This window comes from Gouania willdenowi, chromosome 10, assembly GCF_900634775.1.
Source record: "Gouania willdenowi chromosome 10, fGouWil2.1, whole genome shotgun sequence".
NCBI lineage: Eukaryota > Metazoa > Chordata > Actinopteri > Blenniiformes > Gobiesocidae > Gouania > Gouania willdenowi.
Genome location: NC_041053.1, coordinates 40,544,572 through 40,560,240, shown reverse-complemented (window position 1 = coordinate 40,560,240; position 15,669 = coordinate 40,544,572). Strand labels below are relative to the sequence as shown.

General features: G+C 44.3%; 2 protein-coding genes across 2 annotated transcripts; one reads left to right on the top strand and one right to left on the bottom strand.

Annotated features, from left to right (window-relative positions):
* Positions 1-43: 43 nt before the first annotated feature.
* Positions 44-6,392, top strand: rest (RE1-silencing transcription factor). Its single transcript, XM_028459876.1, has 6 exons — positions 44-228; positions 1,771-1,942; positions 2,237-2,731; positions 3,225-3,385; positions 4,001-4,084; positions 4,721-6,392. Exons 2-6 carry the CDS (start codon positions 1,773-1,775, stop codon positions 6,193-6,195), a joined length of 2,385 nt encoding a protein of 794 aa, XP_028315677.1. The 5' UTR covers positions 44-228; positions 1,771-1,772; the 3' UTR covers positions 6,196-6,392.
* Positions 6,393-6,394: 2 nt separating this feature from the next.
* noa1 (nitric oxide associated 1) lies at positions 6,395-14,991 on the bottom strand. The gene is made up of 10 exons (XM_028459877.1): positions 14,921-14,991; positions 13,545-13,656; positions 12,459-13,343; positions 12,232-12,381; positions 11,423-11,548; positions 9,830-9,909; positions 9,620-9,751; positions 7,158-7,274; positions 6,934-7,051; positions 6,395-6,711 (listed from the first exon to the last, which is right to left on the bottom strand). Exons 1-10 carry the CDS (start codon positions 14,927-14,929, stop codon positions 6,512-6,514), a joined length of 1,929 nt encoding a protein of 642 aa, XP_028315678.1. The 5' UTR covers positions 14,930-14,991; the 3' UTR covers positions 6,395-6,511.
* Between the last annotated feature and the right edge of the window lie 678 nt (positions 14,992-15,669).

Genomic DNA, 15,669 nt, shown 5'->3' with positions numbered 1-15,669 from the left:
TGACCACGTGACCCAGGTGTGCGGAGCGTAAACTGAGTATGCCAACGTGATGACGTCACGGTTTTTGCGTGGCTGTGGAGGAATGTGCGGAAAAACTTCTGCGGGACGAAAAAGTGCTTGAGCCACCGAAAAAAACGCAGAAAAGTCACGGCAAACAGAGCAGGAAACAGTGAGAAACGCACCGGAAAGAGCGGGAGACGCAACACGCGCTCAAAGTCGGAGAATCCGGTAAGTGTCACTAAAATGGAGGCGCTGTCCGTTCTGATCAGGACCATGGCCAACTCTCAGGCCTGCTAAAGTTAGTCCAACTCACACTAAGTCAGTCCAACGACGCCCGATTCTGTTCTGACCCGGGTTGAGTCCACACGGTTCACATGACACTCAAAATGTCGTTTTAACCGAGTTTAAGTCGAAAAAAAGCACTTTTGTCCACTCCGAACTTTCACTCAAAGAGCGCCACACTCCCTTCACAACATCCTGTTTACAGGCGAAGGATTCAGTCCGTGATTAAAGCGGTAATCCGGGAGAAAAAAGTAGATCTAGTCCCGGTCCTGTTCCGGTTGGACCTCCGGGGTGTCCAGGTCTCTCCTCCGGGAGGGCAGACCGGAGATGGTGGCCGTTTTTCCCCCTGACTAAGCGTTCCCCGCGGCCTTAAAATCACTGTTTTCTGAAGGGAGTCTGGAACGGGCTGCTGGTAAAATGGCTGCTATATTTGTAAACGAGAGGCCCGCGGACCGTCCAGGGTCCGAATATGAGTCAACAAACTTCATAATTAATCAGCTGCTGTTAACATTAATGATATGATAGTTTGTTTTCATTAGTATTGGGATTATTGATACAAATGACGATTGTAAGAGTTGTAATGAATAATAATATTTGTCCTTTAGCGGTTTGTTTGTTTTATTTACTTTTATTGAAGCAGAAAATCCTTTAGAACAACACACACAGTAACAAAACAAAAACTCATTAATCAACAGAATATTTAATTAAAAATATATATATTACTGTTATTTAATCAATCTATTCTCTGTGTATGGTTTATATTAAACAATAATAATAATTTACACTACATAATACATAAGCAACTGGTGGCTAATTTTGTGCGGCCCCCAAACCAAAATTGTAAGTCATCAAGTTGGAAGTTATATGAAGAACAATAATAATACATAATAAAACAGAGCAGTCAAATGTGCAGCCATCGCTGATCATGTGAACAGTTTGGGAAAACAATAATGTGGGAGAAATATGGAAGGGAGTGAGGAAATGAGACGTGTTTTTGCGTGTGCTGAAAAAGCGACTCTGAAAATGGACGGATGGATGTGTGTGTGTGTTGCTGCTGGAGCACTGAGTTGTGAGTGTGTGCTCGTGCCTGTTACCGTGACGGCAGGCACGCAGCAGCAACTCCGTTACGATTGTGCCTCAATGTAAAGTTCTATGTTTGGTCCTGGTTGCTTTCTCACATGGTTAAAGACCACACCATGCTTCACTTGATCCAAACCGAGACCTTTCACATATCACAAAAAGACCGGATTATCCGAAGAAGCGAAGCATGGTGCGTAGCAAAGAGGCGTGTGTGAAAGCACCCTTATATTCACAGTAGAACTCCGTCACAGTGTATCCTAGCAACTTCCGTGAAAAAACGCAATTGACGTAATATGACGTCTGACACAAGGAGGTGCCGCTTGGTTACGCATCTCCACAGACGACAAGCCGTCTACATTATGTCATTAATGCTAATATTTGACACTGATGGAAGTCACGTGATCACAGGTATGTCGGCTGACCTGTTGGCCCCACCCCCGGCCCCACAGCTCCTCCTGCTGGCCAACGTGGTGACCACAATGACGGAGGAGGAGGAGGAGGAGAAGGAGATGATGGAGCTGAAAACTGTGGACAGTTATCAAAGTTACCACGGCGACAGTGAGGATGAGGAAATCATCAGGTGTGTGTGTGTGAGAGCTTGTGTGTTGGACTTTTGAGTGTGTATGTGTGTGTGAAAGGGATCTTCCACGTACTTATTAGGAAGAAAAAAAACATTATTTTGCACCTAAAACTGTAAAGTAGTTCCATTTTTAAAAGTGAATATGGTGCATAATAATAATGTATTTTGTTAGACTTAGATCTACTAATTACGACATTTCAAAGATTTTAGGCCACATTTGTAAAAACAGTGGAGGATCCCTTTAACGTGTGTTATTGTGTGTGTTAACGTGTGTGTTATTGTGTGTGTGTTCAGGTACTCGTGTGACGCTCACATACCTCTGCGTGTGGAGTTTGCTGCTTCTCCTGCCATTAGCTCTGAAGCAGCAGATGAGGTTGTGGGCGGGGCCAAAACGCTTGAATCCCCACCCCCTGCTGTGGATGAAGCCCCGCCCCCTGTGCAGATTAAGTGTAAACCTGCGTTCCTATTGGACGGCGTGAGGAAGAAGAAGCCGTTGCTGTGTAAGCCGTGTGACTTCCAGGCTGAGAGTGAGCAGGAGCTGATGGAGCACCTGAACCAACACAGCCTCAGTAAGATGGAGCTGGTCCACCGCGTGGAGGGCCTCAGCAGAACCTCCACCAAGACCTCAGGCTCCCAGGAGCCACAGGCAGAACCTTCAGGGGATGCCGGAGAGGCTTCAGGGGACGCCAAAGGTCTGATCCGCTGTGAGCGCTGTGGGTACAACACCAACCGCTACGACCACTACATAGCTCACCTGAAGCACCACAACAAGGAGGGGGAGGACGACAGGTACACACACACACACAGATGCACACATAGTATAGAGACACAGTAAAGTGTATATATACACAAACACACACACAGTAACACACACATATATAGACACAAGTACACACACGTGCAACATTACTTTGCTCACCTGAAGCACCACAACAAGGAGGGGGAGGACGACAGGTACACACACACACACACAGATGCACACATAGTATAGAGACACAGTAAAGTGTATATATACACAAACACACATATATAGACACAAGTACACACATGTGCAACATTACTTTGCTCACCTGAAGCGCCACAACAAGGAGGGGGTGGACGACAGGTACACACACGCATACACTGAGACACACAAATGTCACTCCCCTGAAGCACCACATACACCACATACATTCACATGTATACACACATTTAAACACACACACTGATGTTGGAATGTGAAACAGGAGGTGTGTGATCAGATGTGTGTATAGGTAGAGACCTTTCATCTGTGTGTGTCCAGTGTGTTCCAGTGCACGTTGTGTCCCTACACCACAGTCAGTAAGTATCACTGGAGGAAACACCTGAGGAACCATTTTCCCAGTAAGCTGCACACCTGTAACCAGTGCTCCTACTTCTCCGACCGCAAGAGCAACTACATCCAACACATCCGCACACACACAGGTGAGACACACACACACGCAGCCACCATTGACTGTAAAAAAAAAAAAAAAAATGGGCGTGACGTCCTCCATAGTTCCCACTCAACGTTCTTGAAGCCAAAATACGACTTTTAAAGGAGCTTCCATCTTGCAAATTTGACGTAATTTGGAGCCAGTCTGCGCAGTAGGGTCTGGTGGGAGGAGCCCTGGTAACAACCCCCACCCATTTAACATACTGCCCAATCATCGTAATATGACGTCAAATCCCTTTTTTCAACCTGAAATAACTTATTTAAAACAAGCTTCATAGAAAAATGAGCACTTGAACACAAAGTAGGGTGATAATAACTAATGATCACAGCAAAGTTTAGGTTTGGAAAAAAGTTTTTAACTTTACAGTTTGACCCAAATCGAATCATTGAGGAGGCGGGGCTTATGACCTATACTGCAGTCAGTCAGCAGGGGGAGCTCTAAAAAAGCTTCACTTTTGGAGGAGCTTGTTCGTCCATTCTTTTTTTAGAGTTTAGAATCTAAACTCTATTCTTTTTACAGTCTGTGGCACACACACGCACACACATACAGGTGAAACACGCACACAGGGACGTGTCTGTATCAGGTGTGTGTTTGTGTCACTCAGGTGTACGTCCGTTCCAGTGTCCGTACTGTGATTATTCCAGTTCTCAGAAGACTCACCTGACCAGACACATGAGGACACACTCAGGTGTGTGTAATGTGTGTATTATTGTGTGTGTGCGCGTAATGTGTGTATTGTTGAGGTATGTGTAATGTAAGCATAACGTGTGTGTATTGTGCATATTATTGTGTGCATAGTGTATTGTGTGTAATGCTTGTATTGTGTGTGCGTAATAGTGTGTATCATACGTATTATTGAGGCGTGTGTAATGTAAGATTGTGACATTGTGTGTGTGCCTAACGTTTGTGTGTAATATGTGTCTGCATAATGTGTGTATTATTGAGGTGTGTATTGTAAGCGTAACATTGTGTGTGTGTAACAGTGTGTGTAATGTGCATGTAATAGTGTGTGTATTATAGTGTGTGTGTAACGTGTATTATTGAGGTGTATTGTAAGCGACGCGTATAATTGTGTATTATAGTGTGTGTGTGTGTAATTTAAGCGTAATGTTGTGTGTGTGTGTATGTGTGTTATTTAAGCGTAACGTTGTGTGTGTGTGTGTGTGTATAATAATGTGTGTGCGCTCACTGTCAGTCTTTCTGTCCGTTGCTCTCTGAAGTCCTGGACTCTGGATGAACACGGTAACTCGACCCACTAACCCTCACTAACCGACGCTCTCTGAACTCTCCTGGTTCTGACTCAGTCTCTTCTTTCTTCGTGCAGGCGAGCGGCCCTTCAAGTGCGACAGCTGTTCCTACCTGGCGGCCAATCAGCACGAGGTGACCCGACACGCCCGGCAGGTCCACAACGGCCCTAAACCGCTGTCCTGCCCGTATTGCGAGTACAAGACCGCTGACCGCAGCAACTTCAAGAAGCACGTGGAGCTGCACGTGAACCCGCGACAGTTCAGCTGCCCGCTGTGCAAGTATGCCGCATCCAAGAAGTGCAACCTGCAGTACCACCTCAAGTCCCGACACTCCGGCTGTGACGTCTCCATGGACGTCTCCATGGTCAAACTCAAGAAGAAACCTGGGGCGGTCCGTTCACACGAGCTCACAGTCCTGGAGGAAGAAGAGGAGGAAGAGGACTCCAACAAGGACTGGAGTCCCATTAATTTGTCGGTGGAGAAGAGCGGCAGGTCCAGCGTCGGCCAATCGTTGCAGACCGACGTGACCAGCAAAGCTCAGAGAAAGTCCGCTGAGCAAGCACCGAAGGACCGAGAGCCGGAGAAAAGAGTCACGACCCGTCAGAGGAAGACGGAGAAGACCTCGGAGAGTTCGTCTGTCAGAAACCTCAAGAGAGAGTCCGTCAAGGCCAAGAGACGAGCCAAGAAACTAACCAACGTCAAAGAAGACGCTCCCCAAATCCAGGAGGAGCCGACGGACCAGACAACCCATCCAGAACCAAAGGAGACAAACGGAGACAAGCCCAACAAGAACAAAACTGTCAACAAACCACGGAAATCCAGGTCCAAGAGGCTGGAAACCAAAAAGGACGTGCAGACTTTCAGCAGTCCAGAAGAAAGTCCCAGAGGGACCAAGAGGAAGGCTGGAGACGTCCTAGACCTTTCCACGAAGTCTAAGACCCAGAGAGTCAACGCTGGTCCCATCCATGAGTCCAGACCAGTAGTCTCACCAGGACCGGAGATAAAGACTAAGACTAAGAGGAAAAAACAAAACACTCCGTCTTCACCTGAAGCAGAATCTCCTGCTGAGATCAAGAACCCCTCGGTAACTGAGTCCAACCCCTCGGTAACCGAGCCCGATTCCTCAGTACCTGGCCCCGCCTCTGAAAAGGCTTGCTCGGATTCTCCCTCCCCTACAGAGGAACGCGGTCCGTTCACCTTCCTGAAGCCGAGCCGTCCTGTGGTACCGCGGACCAAACCGAGTGACCACGAAGATGACGAGGGCATCCATAGCAGTCACGAAGGAGGAAGTGACATCAGCGACAGCTCCTCGGAGGGGAGTGACGACTCCGGCCTCAACAGCACCGAGGCATCCTCCGCCAAGATGGCCAATGATCCCGAGACCCCGACCGACGAGATCCCCACGCCCACCGAGCTGAAGAGCCACACGTGCGTGTTCTGTGACCGCACGTTTCCTCTGGAGGTGACATACCGCCGCCACCTCAACCGCCACCTGGTCAACGTCTACTATATGGACACCAAGGAGTCCACCACTGGACCAGGAACCATTTAGTGTCCACTTTTCTTTACTTTTTACACATCACTCAACTTTGAAACCTGTGTGAATCAAGCAGGAGGCTGTGGGCGTGGCCATTGTTTTTACTCATGTGACGTAGATGTAGTGCTATAATAGATGATGTAATGATGACATCATGCTGATGTATAAGCTGCAGTGCCTTTAATAAACTCACCTACACACTGTCCAACAAAGCTGATTGGTTACAAATCTTTGACGTCTTTAATGTGACACAACCACACACACAGTCCTCTTTCAGGTCATCAAATGGCAGAACGTCTCCATGGAAACCACTTAAGGAAGAGCAGCAGCCTCACGTCTTCCTCCTAGAGGCTCCGCCCACTTTAGCCGGGACCTTCATTGGTTTGTAAGCAGTGGAGCATTTGATTCGCTGTCCTTTCAGCGTCACCACATGAGGAAGCAGTGGCGCTCGTAGAGCCACGCCCACACTGAGGGGGGAGAACACCCTGAGGATTAGCTGCTCCCCCTGGGGCGCTGTGACCGCCACCCACCCTAAGGACACACACAATACACCCATTACTACACAAAATAATAACACACACACATTACACAAACAAAATAATGCACACGTTATAAACACATTGCACACACTTCAATAATACACACATTACACACACCACAATAATACACATACAGAATAGAGGAGTGTGTGTCTCAGGACACACATACACAGAGGTGGCCATGATGGCAGGTCCCCAGACTCCGCCTCTTTACCTGCAGACGTCAGAGTGATGTCAGTGGCTGCTTCGAGGTAACCGCGACCTTCAACTTTGACCTCCTGAGGAACCAACACAGGGAACGACTTCATCCTCTCCTCGCCACCCAGAGGTACCTGAACGCAGCACGGAGAACAAACAGCATAATGTTTATACACACAAACACAGGTGGTTTTAATGGTTGATGGTGGGCTGTAGCTCAGCCGTGGTCATGTGACTCACTCCCAGCAGAGCTCCTCCTCTGTGTTTCTCATAAATTGCGTCAGCTTTTTCCAAACTGGTGACGTGGACTGGGAGACGATTGGAGGCCATAACAGAAAACCAGGAGGAGGCTCCGCCCTGCACACAGCAGGAAACAGTACATATATATATATACACACACACGTGTATATATGTATATATATACATACATATATGTATACAGCAGGAAATGGTATGAGTAATAATGTCTATATTATTGAGGAATGTGTGTAATGTGTTCATTATCAAGGTGTGTGTAACAACGTGTGCATTATTGTTTGTGTAATGTGTTTATTATTGAGGTGTGTGTGTATTATTGAAGTCTGTGTAATAGTGACTGAGTGTGTAATGTGTGCACGTATTATTGTGTGTTTGTGTAAGATGTGTATTGTTGTTTGTTTGTGAATGTGTATGTGTGAGAGTGTATAATGTGTGTATTTAGGCCCAAGCAAAGAGCCTCTTGCTCTCGTAGTGGCCACACTACTAGGGAAGGGGCGGAGCCCATGCAAACGCCAGAGTGACCAGAGACCCTTGTCATGTCGTAGGCATGCCCCCGTGCTTTCCGAGAATGTGTAGTTCATGGTACTCAAAAAGGGGGATTATTATTATTTTTTTCTTTCTTTCTTCCCTGTTTCAGAACCAACTCACCTACTTTTCACCCACTGAACCATTATGTAGAGTCTCAAAAATTCAATTGCGCACTTCTCAAATTTCTGGCTATTTTCATTTGAAGTGCCAGCGCCCCCAAGTACGCCAACAAATGGTTGCTAAGCAGCTAACCTCATACATGGAACAGCATGATATTTATGATAAATATCAATCTGGTTTTAGATCAATCCACTGAAATTGCTCTTCTGAAAGTTTCTAGTGACGTGATGATGGCCGCTGACTCTTGTCGTTACACAGTTTTAGTTTGACTTGATCTGATGCTGCCTTTGATACAGTAGATCACAGTATACTGGTTGATCAACTCAAATCTGAGATGGGGTTTTCTGGTACTGTTCTCCAGTGGTTTACCTCTAACATCAATGGAAGAACCTTTAATGTTGCTATTAATGATGTTATGTCTAATATGTCCAACCTGTCATGTGGAGTAGCCCAGGGCTCTGTTCTGGGGCCTGTTTTGTTTTTATTATATCTGATGCCTCTTGGTCGGTTGATCCGTGGTTTTAAAAATATGTCTTATCATTTTTAGGCTGACGATATCCAGTTGTACTGCTCCTGTAATGACTCAGCGTTTCACTTTTTATCAGAGTTCTTAGATTGTATATCCTGTATCAAAAACTGGTTGTCATCAAATGATCTCCAAATAAATTCAAACAAAACATAAACTCTGATCATTGCTCCTGATAAAAACATCCTCTAATTAAAAACTCTCTTGGTGATCTGGGCTCATCTGTTAAAACCAGCCTCAGAAACCTTGGGGTTGTTTTTGATCAGTCCATGTCTTTGGAGGGACATTGTCGTCAATTGACTAAAAACTGTTTTTACCACCTGAGAAATATCTCTAAAGTGAGGCATCTTTTATCAAAATCAGATCTGGAACTGGTCATACACACATTTATATCATCTCGTATTGACTACTGTAATTCTGTTTTTACTTGTTTTAATAAGTCGACCCTAAACAGACTCCAGATCGTTCAGACGCTGCTGCCAGACTTTTAACTGGTGCTTCTAGAACATCCCACATCACCACCATTCTTGCTACTCTGCACTGGCTTCCAGTTAAGTTTCGCATAGAATATAAAATATTAGTTCTCACGTTCCGAGCATTACACGGTCAGGCCCCTAAATATATCTCAGACTAGTTGTTCCCCTACTCATCAGGGCGATGCCTTCGGTCTTCAGGTCAGGGTCTCCTAAAGACCCCAAAAACTAAATTTAAGACCAGAGGAGACCTGGTGTTCCAGGCTGTAGCTCCCAGACTCTGGAATAACCTGCACCAGTCTCTCAGGGAGCTCAACTGTGTGGTCACTTTTAAAAAACTGCTGAAAACTACACTTTACAGTAAAGCTTTTAGTTACTGGATTTTCATTTTTATTTATCCCTTAATGTTGCTGTTCTTATGATATTTATGCACTCTTGTTTTATTATTCTATTCTATTATTATGTCCTCATAACCCTGTGATATGTCACATATTTTTCTAAAAGAGAAATAATGATTTTGAAGTCAGATTTGTGTTCTGCTAAAAAAATCTAAATTTTTTGATGTCTTAAGTTCACCAGATGTTGCGTTAGGTGTGGCCTCATAAACCACCAAAATGCAAGAAAATCCAAAAGCGGTCTCATAAACCACATACTGTATGCCTGTGTGTGTGTGTGTGTGTGTGTGTGTGTGTGTGTGTGTGTGTGTGCGCGTGCGTGCGTGCGTGCGTGCGTGCGTGCGTGCGTGCGTGCGTGCGTGCGTGCGTGCGTGCGTGCGTGCGTGCGTGTGTGTGTGTGACCTCCAGGAAGTCGACCCTGAACAGTCCTCCTATGAACAGGCTGGATTGTGGTTTGAGGATGAAGGTGCGAGGAACCACAGCTCGGGTCGGAACCACCAGAGGAACCTCCTGCTCCGTCAGGACGTTTAAAACCTGATGGACACACACGCTGTGAGAGGGAGGAGCTAAGGGGGGGGAGGAGGAGGGGTGCAGGAAGTGTGTGAACCTCACGTCGTTCTCTCGGAGGATTCCTGGCGTGTCGTGAAACCAGCGAGCGTCTTTCAGATCGTTTGGATTCAAACCAACACCAACTGAAAGAAGAAGAGTATCATCATCATATGGTCCATGACCTTTGACCTCGGGGTGGGAGATATGGAAAAAAAATCAATATCATGATTTTTTTATTTGTAAAATCTCGATCACGATTGTATTGTGATTTTTCCATTCAGATCACTGAGGGTGTTTTCACACATACAGTCTGTGATTCAGGCGGTGAATCTACAACATTGTTGTATTTTAATTTGGTCCGTTTTCACACATTCTATTTGCCAAGCTCACCAAACTTTCTGAACTACGTCACGCAGGTGAAACGGTCGGTCTCTGATTGGACAGAAAATGTCACCCTCCAATGCTGTGACGATGTGGTGCTGCTCTGTCACTACTGACAGTCGCGCCGTCACGCCCCATATTTTTGGTTTTTCTTCCTATGTTTTCCAAAGGAAATCCTAAAACAATTCCAGCAGAAAAGTTATGAATAATAATTCAAAATAACCCATAATCACACGATGCCACAACCTGCGCTAATGCTCTACATAAACACAGAGATGAGTCTCCACCTGTCAGCGTTCAGAGCCCTCATGTCACTGGTAACTTACTGGTAAGGATGTGTAAAAATGCCACAAAGACCATTTTATTAATCACTAGCAGAATAATATCAACATTTTGTGCCACTTTTGACTTTTTCCTTCATTAAGGCATGAAATGTGTTTAATACACTTGTGTAGTGTTATTTCAGGGCAGCTCTGAGTTGCTGAAAGTAGTTTTTAAACCACATTCAGGAAGTGGTCCCTTTAATAAAAATCCCAGCATGGAGGAGCCACGTGAGAGCTGTGTAAACAGTTTCCTCAAATGTCCTGTTCAACCCATAGACTATATAAAAGATGGACGGGACTTTTTTTTAGAGCTCCCCCTGCTGACTGGCTGCAGTATAGGTCATAAACCCCGCCTCCTCAATGTTAACAGATGGGATGTTAGTCAAACTGTAAAGTTAAAATACTCATCACATCATTTATTTCCAAACCTAAACTCTGCTGTTATCATTAGTTATTATTATAATACATTGTGTTCAAGTGCTCATTTTTCTGTGAACTTTGTTTTAAATAAGTTATTCAGGGTTGAAAAATGGGATTTAACCACCTCGGAAGGAAAGCGTCGTGAAGGAAAGCAGAGACACCATTAAACTTCTCCGTTCAGTTTTTTTTGTCTTGTTTGAGCTACTAGCGCTAACCTCTATGATCTGATTATCTGAACAAGACGTTGGTAAACTTTCCAGTGGGAAAGATACTTAAGCCGGGAAGTCATCAGGGCAGTACGCTAAATGGGTGGGGCTTGTTACCAGGGCTCCTCCTGCCGGAGCCTATAGCGCAGAGTCTGGCTCCAAATGATGTAAAATTTGCAAGATGGCAGCACCCCTAAGCGCCGTATTTTGGCTTCAAGAACATTGAGTGGGAGGAGCTACAGTGCACGCCCTCTGGTTCAACCTGACAGCAGCGGTAAATCTGATGGGTCTACAGGAACCAACTGTGGTGTGATGTTCTCTCTCACCGTTCTTCTTCTTCTGACTTTTTTCTTCTTCTTTTTCTTCTTCATCTCTTTCACTGAAAGCCAAACTGTCCGGATCAAACTCGATGCATTTGGTTCCGTCAACCCGGAATGTTCTGCCGACCCGACCTGAGCAGAATAACAGGAAGTAGTTGACTTTTTGGGCTCAAGTACCCCCTTTCCTCTTACTTCTGAATAAAAGTTCCCCCCTTATGTCAGACTACAACCTTTTGCTCAGAATTCTGTGAAAAAACAACTATAGATAATGATGGAATGAATAAGTGATAACATGCATTTTAAATAATCTCATTTTCTAAATAAGTGGAAAGCAAACAGTATTCAGTGCCTCCTGAATAGATATAATTCTATAGTTCTATGGTATCATTTATAGATTATATATTTTCATCTGATGTGGGAACAACACTGATCCTTGTATTTTCATTTCATGCTCTAATCAAAATAATTCATATCATTTTGTGAGTTTTTGGTGTCAATTTGTGTATTTTGTTGTCTTTTCTTTTTATGATTATTCAGAATATTTTCCTCTTATTTTGTGTTCTCTCAGTGTGTATGTTTTTGGTGCCGTTTGGTTGTTTCTTATGTGGTTTTGTTTGTTTCTCTGTCATTATTGTGTATTTTTCTCTCATTTAGTGTGTGTTTGTTGTCGTTTTGTGAGTTGATGGTAATATTTAGTATTATTCTAATTTTGACTAAAAACAAACATTATAAAACCCCATGTTTTTAATGCTTTCATTTGTTAATTTTCCCCGCGTACCCCATTTGAGAAACACTGGTTTAAACCCCACCCTCACCTATTAGGTAACCATGGCGACTAAGACGCTTTAATTGTTGCTGCTCATCCAATGACAGTTTGTCCTCCATCTGCAGACGCTCCTGCCGCCGTGACATCCGGTATGGAGTCGGGTTCAGGATGGGAAACTTCAGCATGCCCAACGTGGTTCCTATAACCAGAACCAGAACCAAGGTCAGGACCAGGACCAGGACTTGATGTGTAAAACTACTGTGAGGCGGTTCTGACCGGGCCAGGGTGAGATGGTGGCCCTGTGGGCGGCCACCTCGGTCCGGGTCTTGCAGTAGTCCGACTCCAGCAGTGCGTTGAACAGCGTGGACTTGCCACTGTTGGCTCCGCCCACCAGGTAAACATCACAGCGTCGTTTGCGCTGCAGGCCTGTGATCAGCTCCTCCACGCCGTAGCCCGTCTTGGCGCTGATCAGATGGACATCGGCCAGCTTGGGTGCGAGGCCCGCGTCGCAGCAGTACTGGAACAGCTGGCGTTTGAGGCGCTGCAGGTAGTTCGGGGCGTCGGCGGGAAGCATGTCCACCTTGTTGCCAACGACGACCAGGTGCTTGTTGGGTCCCAGCAGGTCGGGCAGATCCAGTAGCACGGGGTCCGGCAGCAGCAGCAGGTCCACCAGCAGCACCACGGCGCCGCTCAGGGGCCGTATGGACTGCACCACCTCCCGGTACTTGTCCGGGCTGAGCTGCAGCCGCAGGGCACGGGTGTAGTATGTCAGGTGGTGACAGCGCTGGCACGTGGCTCCGCTAAGCCCCGCCTCCTGCTTCAGATGGTGGTACTTCTCCATGGGCAGGAACCCAGGAAGTTCCGGCACCGCGCAGTGGAGGAGAGCGCCACAGCCCACACAGGCGACATCACTGATTGGCTCGTTCACGTCAGCACTCCCAAACACCACGTTCTTCTTCTTCTTCTTCTGCTTCTGCTTTTTATTGGACGAGCTCAGGAGGCTCTGCTCCAATGAGAAGCCAGCTTCCTGGATCAGAGCGCTAAGCTCCGCCTCCACAGAGTCTCCACCCAGATCATGTGACGTCAGCCGTTTCTGATGACTTACAGTTTCACACATCTTCCTGTGCACGAGGGCGACTTCCTGAGCGTGGTTGACATTGTCTGCAAGTGAATCAATAGAAGAAGAAAAAAAACACGTTGACTTTGATCATTAGCCTTTAACAATAAAAAACGTTTTTTTTTAATCAATTAGTAGACATTTCATGGGACCGCCTTTAAACTTCAGGCGATGCCAAATGGGGTCACGACCCCAAAGTTGCAATAAATACATGTTTAATTACAAAAGTGCTGTTGTTTACTGACCCGTACAGTCCTCAAACACAAACTTCTCCTCCACGTTTGGATCCACGGTGCAGCTCCTGAACGCTGCCCTGAGGGGCGGAGCCAAACGCCACAGCTGGCGCCACACGCTCACCTGCAACGTTCATGAGATAATGATCAGTTTAATAATAAACAAGTAATCATGTGATATGACAGATTTACAGGTTGGAGGTAATGACTGTAATGAAACGGTGATTAATAACATTAATAACTAATAACATTAAACACAAAACTTTATTTTCAATTCAACAGCACTGACAATAAAGAAAAACATTTGAACATGGGGTTCATACATTTAAAGCTTCATAAACATTCAGATGGCTTTCTTACTGGTCTGACTTCTTAGTGCATGTGTCAAAATCAAGGCCAGGGGCCCAAATCTGGCCGTTTACAACGTCTAAATTAGCCCACAGGAGAAAACATGAAACAATGTGTAAATGACCAAATATTTTAGTTGTGGATTTATCAGTAGGGTTGCAAAAGGGCATTAAATATCTGGCAAATTTCCACGGGAATTTTGGAACTTATTTATTTTTTTAAATGAAACTTTCCATGGGAATTATTTATTGAAATTATACAGAAATTGGGAGTAATTTTGAATCACTGTATCACATCCAAACATAAATATTGGCATCTATGCAAAATAATACACTTTTTTTGTTCAACAGATGTATTTGGAAGTAGAACTTTACAATTTTCAAGTGGAGTTTCATTGAATTTGTCATAATTTCAATGAAACTCTACAGTATTTGCAGGTGTTTCTAGTTTTCCCATGTTTGAACATCATGGAAGTCATTTTTACTCTCAAATTGTTGAAAGAAACAATATCCTGCTCAATCCCCAAATTATTTGACACAATTTTCCCAAATAAAATAAATATAGTCACTACCTGTCACTTATTGCTTGGATATTGTCAATGCCATGTATACTCTACATTCTTATATATATATATATATTATATATTCATAAAATAAACGTAGGACTGTTCCTGTCTCAACTTTACAGAATACACAGGAATCAGAAAGATAAGCTCTGTATTCTATTAAAAAAGTGCTTCGTCACAATCATCATTGTTACCAAATATTTTTCATATTAAGTCCACACAGTTAAAAAGACCTTTCCAATAACCTTGGGCAGATAATTAGTAGTAGTAATTACAACACATGCTACACAGTGTGTTATTGCATTTTCTATTTTTGATGTTGATGCCCTTCAACAATCAGTTATCACCATGGGTTGTTTATTAAATACATTTCTGCCTTGTAATAATCTAAAGAAACATGGCGGTACTGCATCAAATACTAAACATATTCTCGGTATAAATAAATAAATAATCTTGGAATAAAGCGTTTTAGTACCTGAAACATGAAGGCACGCGCAGCTCCACAAACCCGCAGACACGGCACTTCCGTACCACGTGGTGACGCTACGTGCCGTCATCACGTACGAGTCTCGTCAGGGTGCCCACAAAAAGTAAAAACAAAATACACACAAACTACATAGGGCCTTCTGAGAAGTCTATTTTATATATATATATGTGTTTGTACGAAAATGCATTTTAATTTTTTTTACATTATTTATATTGGAATGAAAAGGGCTCTGGGTAAAAATAAGATAGTTAAGCACAGTTTTGAACATAAAAAATATTCATGCTGCATCAGGGCCCTAGATACCACCCCTTTTATCACAGCGGGGCTAAAAAAGAAATGTGTTTGTTTGATCAGAGTACCACATGATCAACATTCATATTAGCATTTAGAATAATTAGAATCAGCTTTATTTGTCATTGCACATGTTACAGAGCAACGAGATCTTCCTGTCCAAGAAACATGAAAAGACAATCACATACAACATGGGAGGACAAGGGTCGCCACAGGGGCAGATGAAAAGTGGGAGGACAACAGCGATGATAATGAGCGATCTGAACATTAATACAGGAGTTTCTATAGTGTGTATTTCTATCATTCTGTGTATGTTTGTTGCTCTTTATGAAGCATTTTGTGCATTTCTGTAGTCCTTTTGTGTATTTTTCCTGTAAATTACATTGTTTTTTGGAGTCATATTGTGCATTTGTGTGTGTATTTCTGTTGTTGGTTTGCTTGTTTGT

Excerpts from the sequence above, each read along its gene's own strand:
- noa1 (XM_028459877.1), bottom strand. Across the intron at positions 12,382-12,458 it reads CACCATCTCACCCTGGCCCG|GAACCACGTTGGGCATGCTG; the intron begins GTCAGAACCGCC and ends TTCTGGTTATAG. Across the intron at positions 7,052-7,157 it reads GAGGAGGAGCTCTGCTGGGA|GTACCTCTGGGTGGCGAGGA; the intron begins GTGAGTCACATG and ends TGCTGCGTTCAG.
- rest (XM_028459876.1), top strand. The coding sequence starts at position 1,773 with ATGTCGGCTGACCTGTTGGCCCCACCCCCGGCCCCACAGCTCCTCCTG. Across the intron at positions 2,732-3,224 it reads AAGGAGGGGGAGGACGACAG|TGTGTTCCAGTGCACGTTGT; the intron begins GTACACACACAC and ends GTGTGTGTCCAG. Across the intron at positions 3,386-4,000 it reads ACACATCCGCACACACACAG|GTGTACGTCCGTTCCAGTGT; the intron begins GTGAGACACACA and ends TGTGTCACTCAG.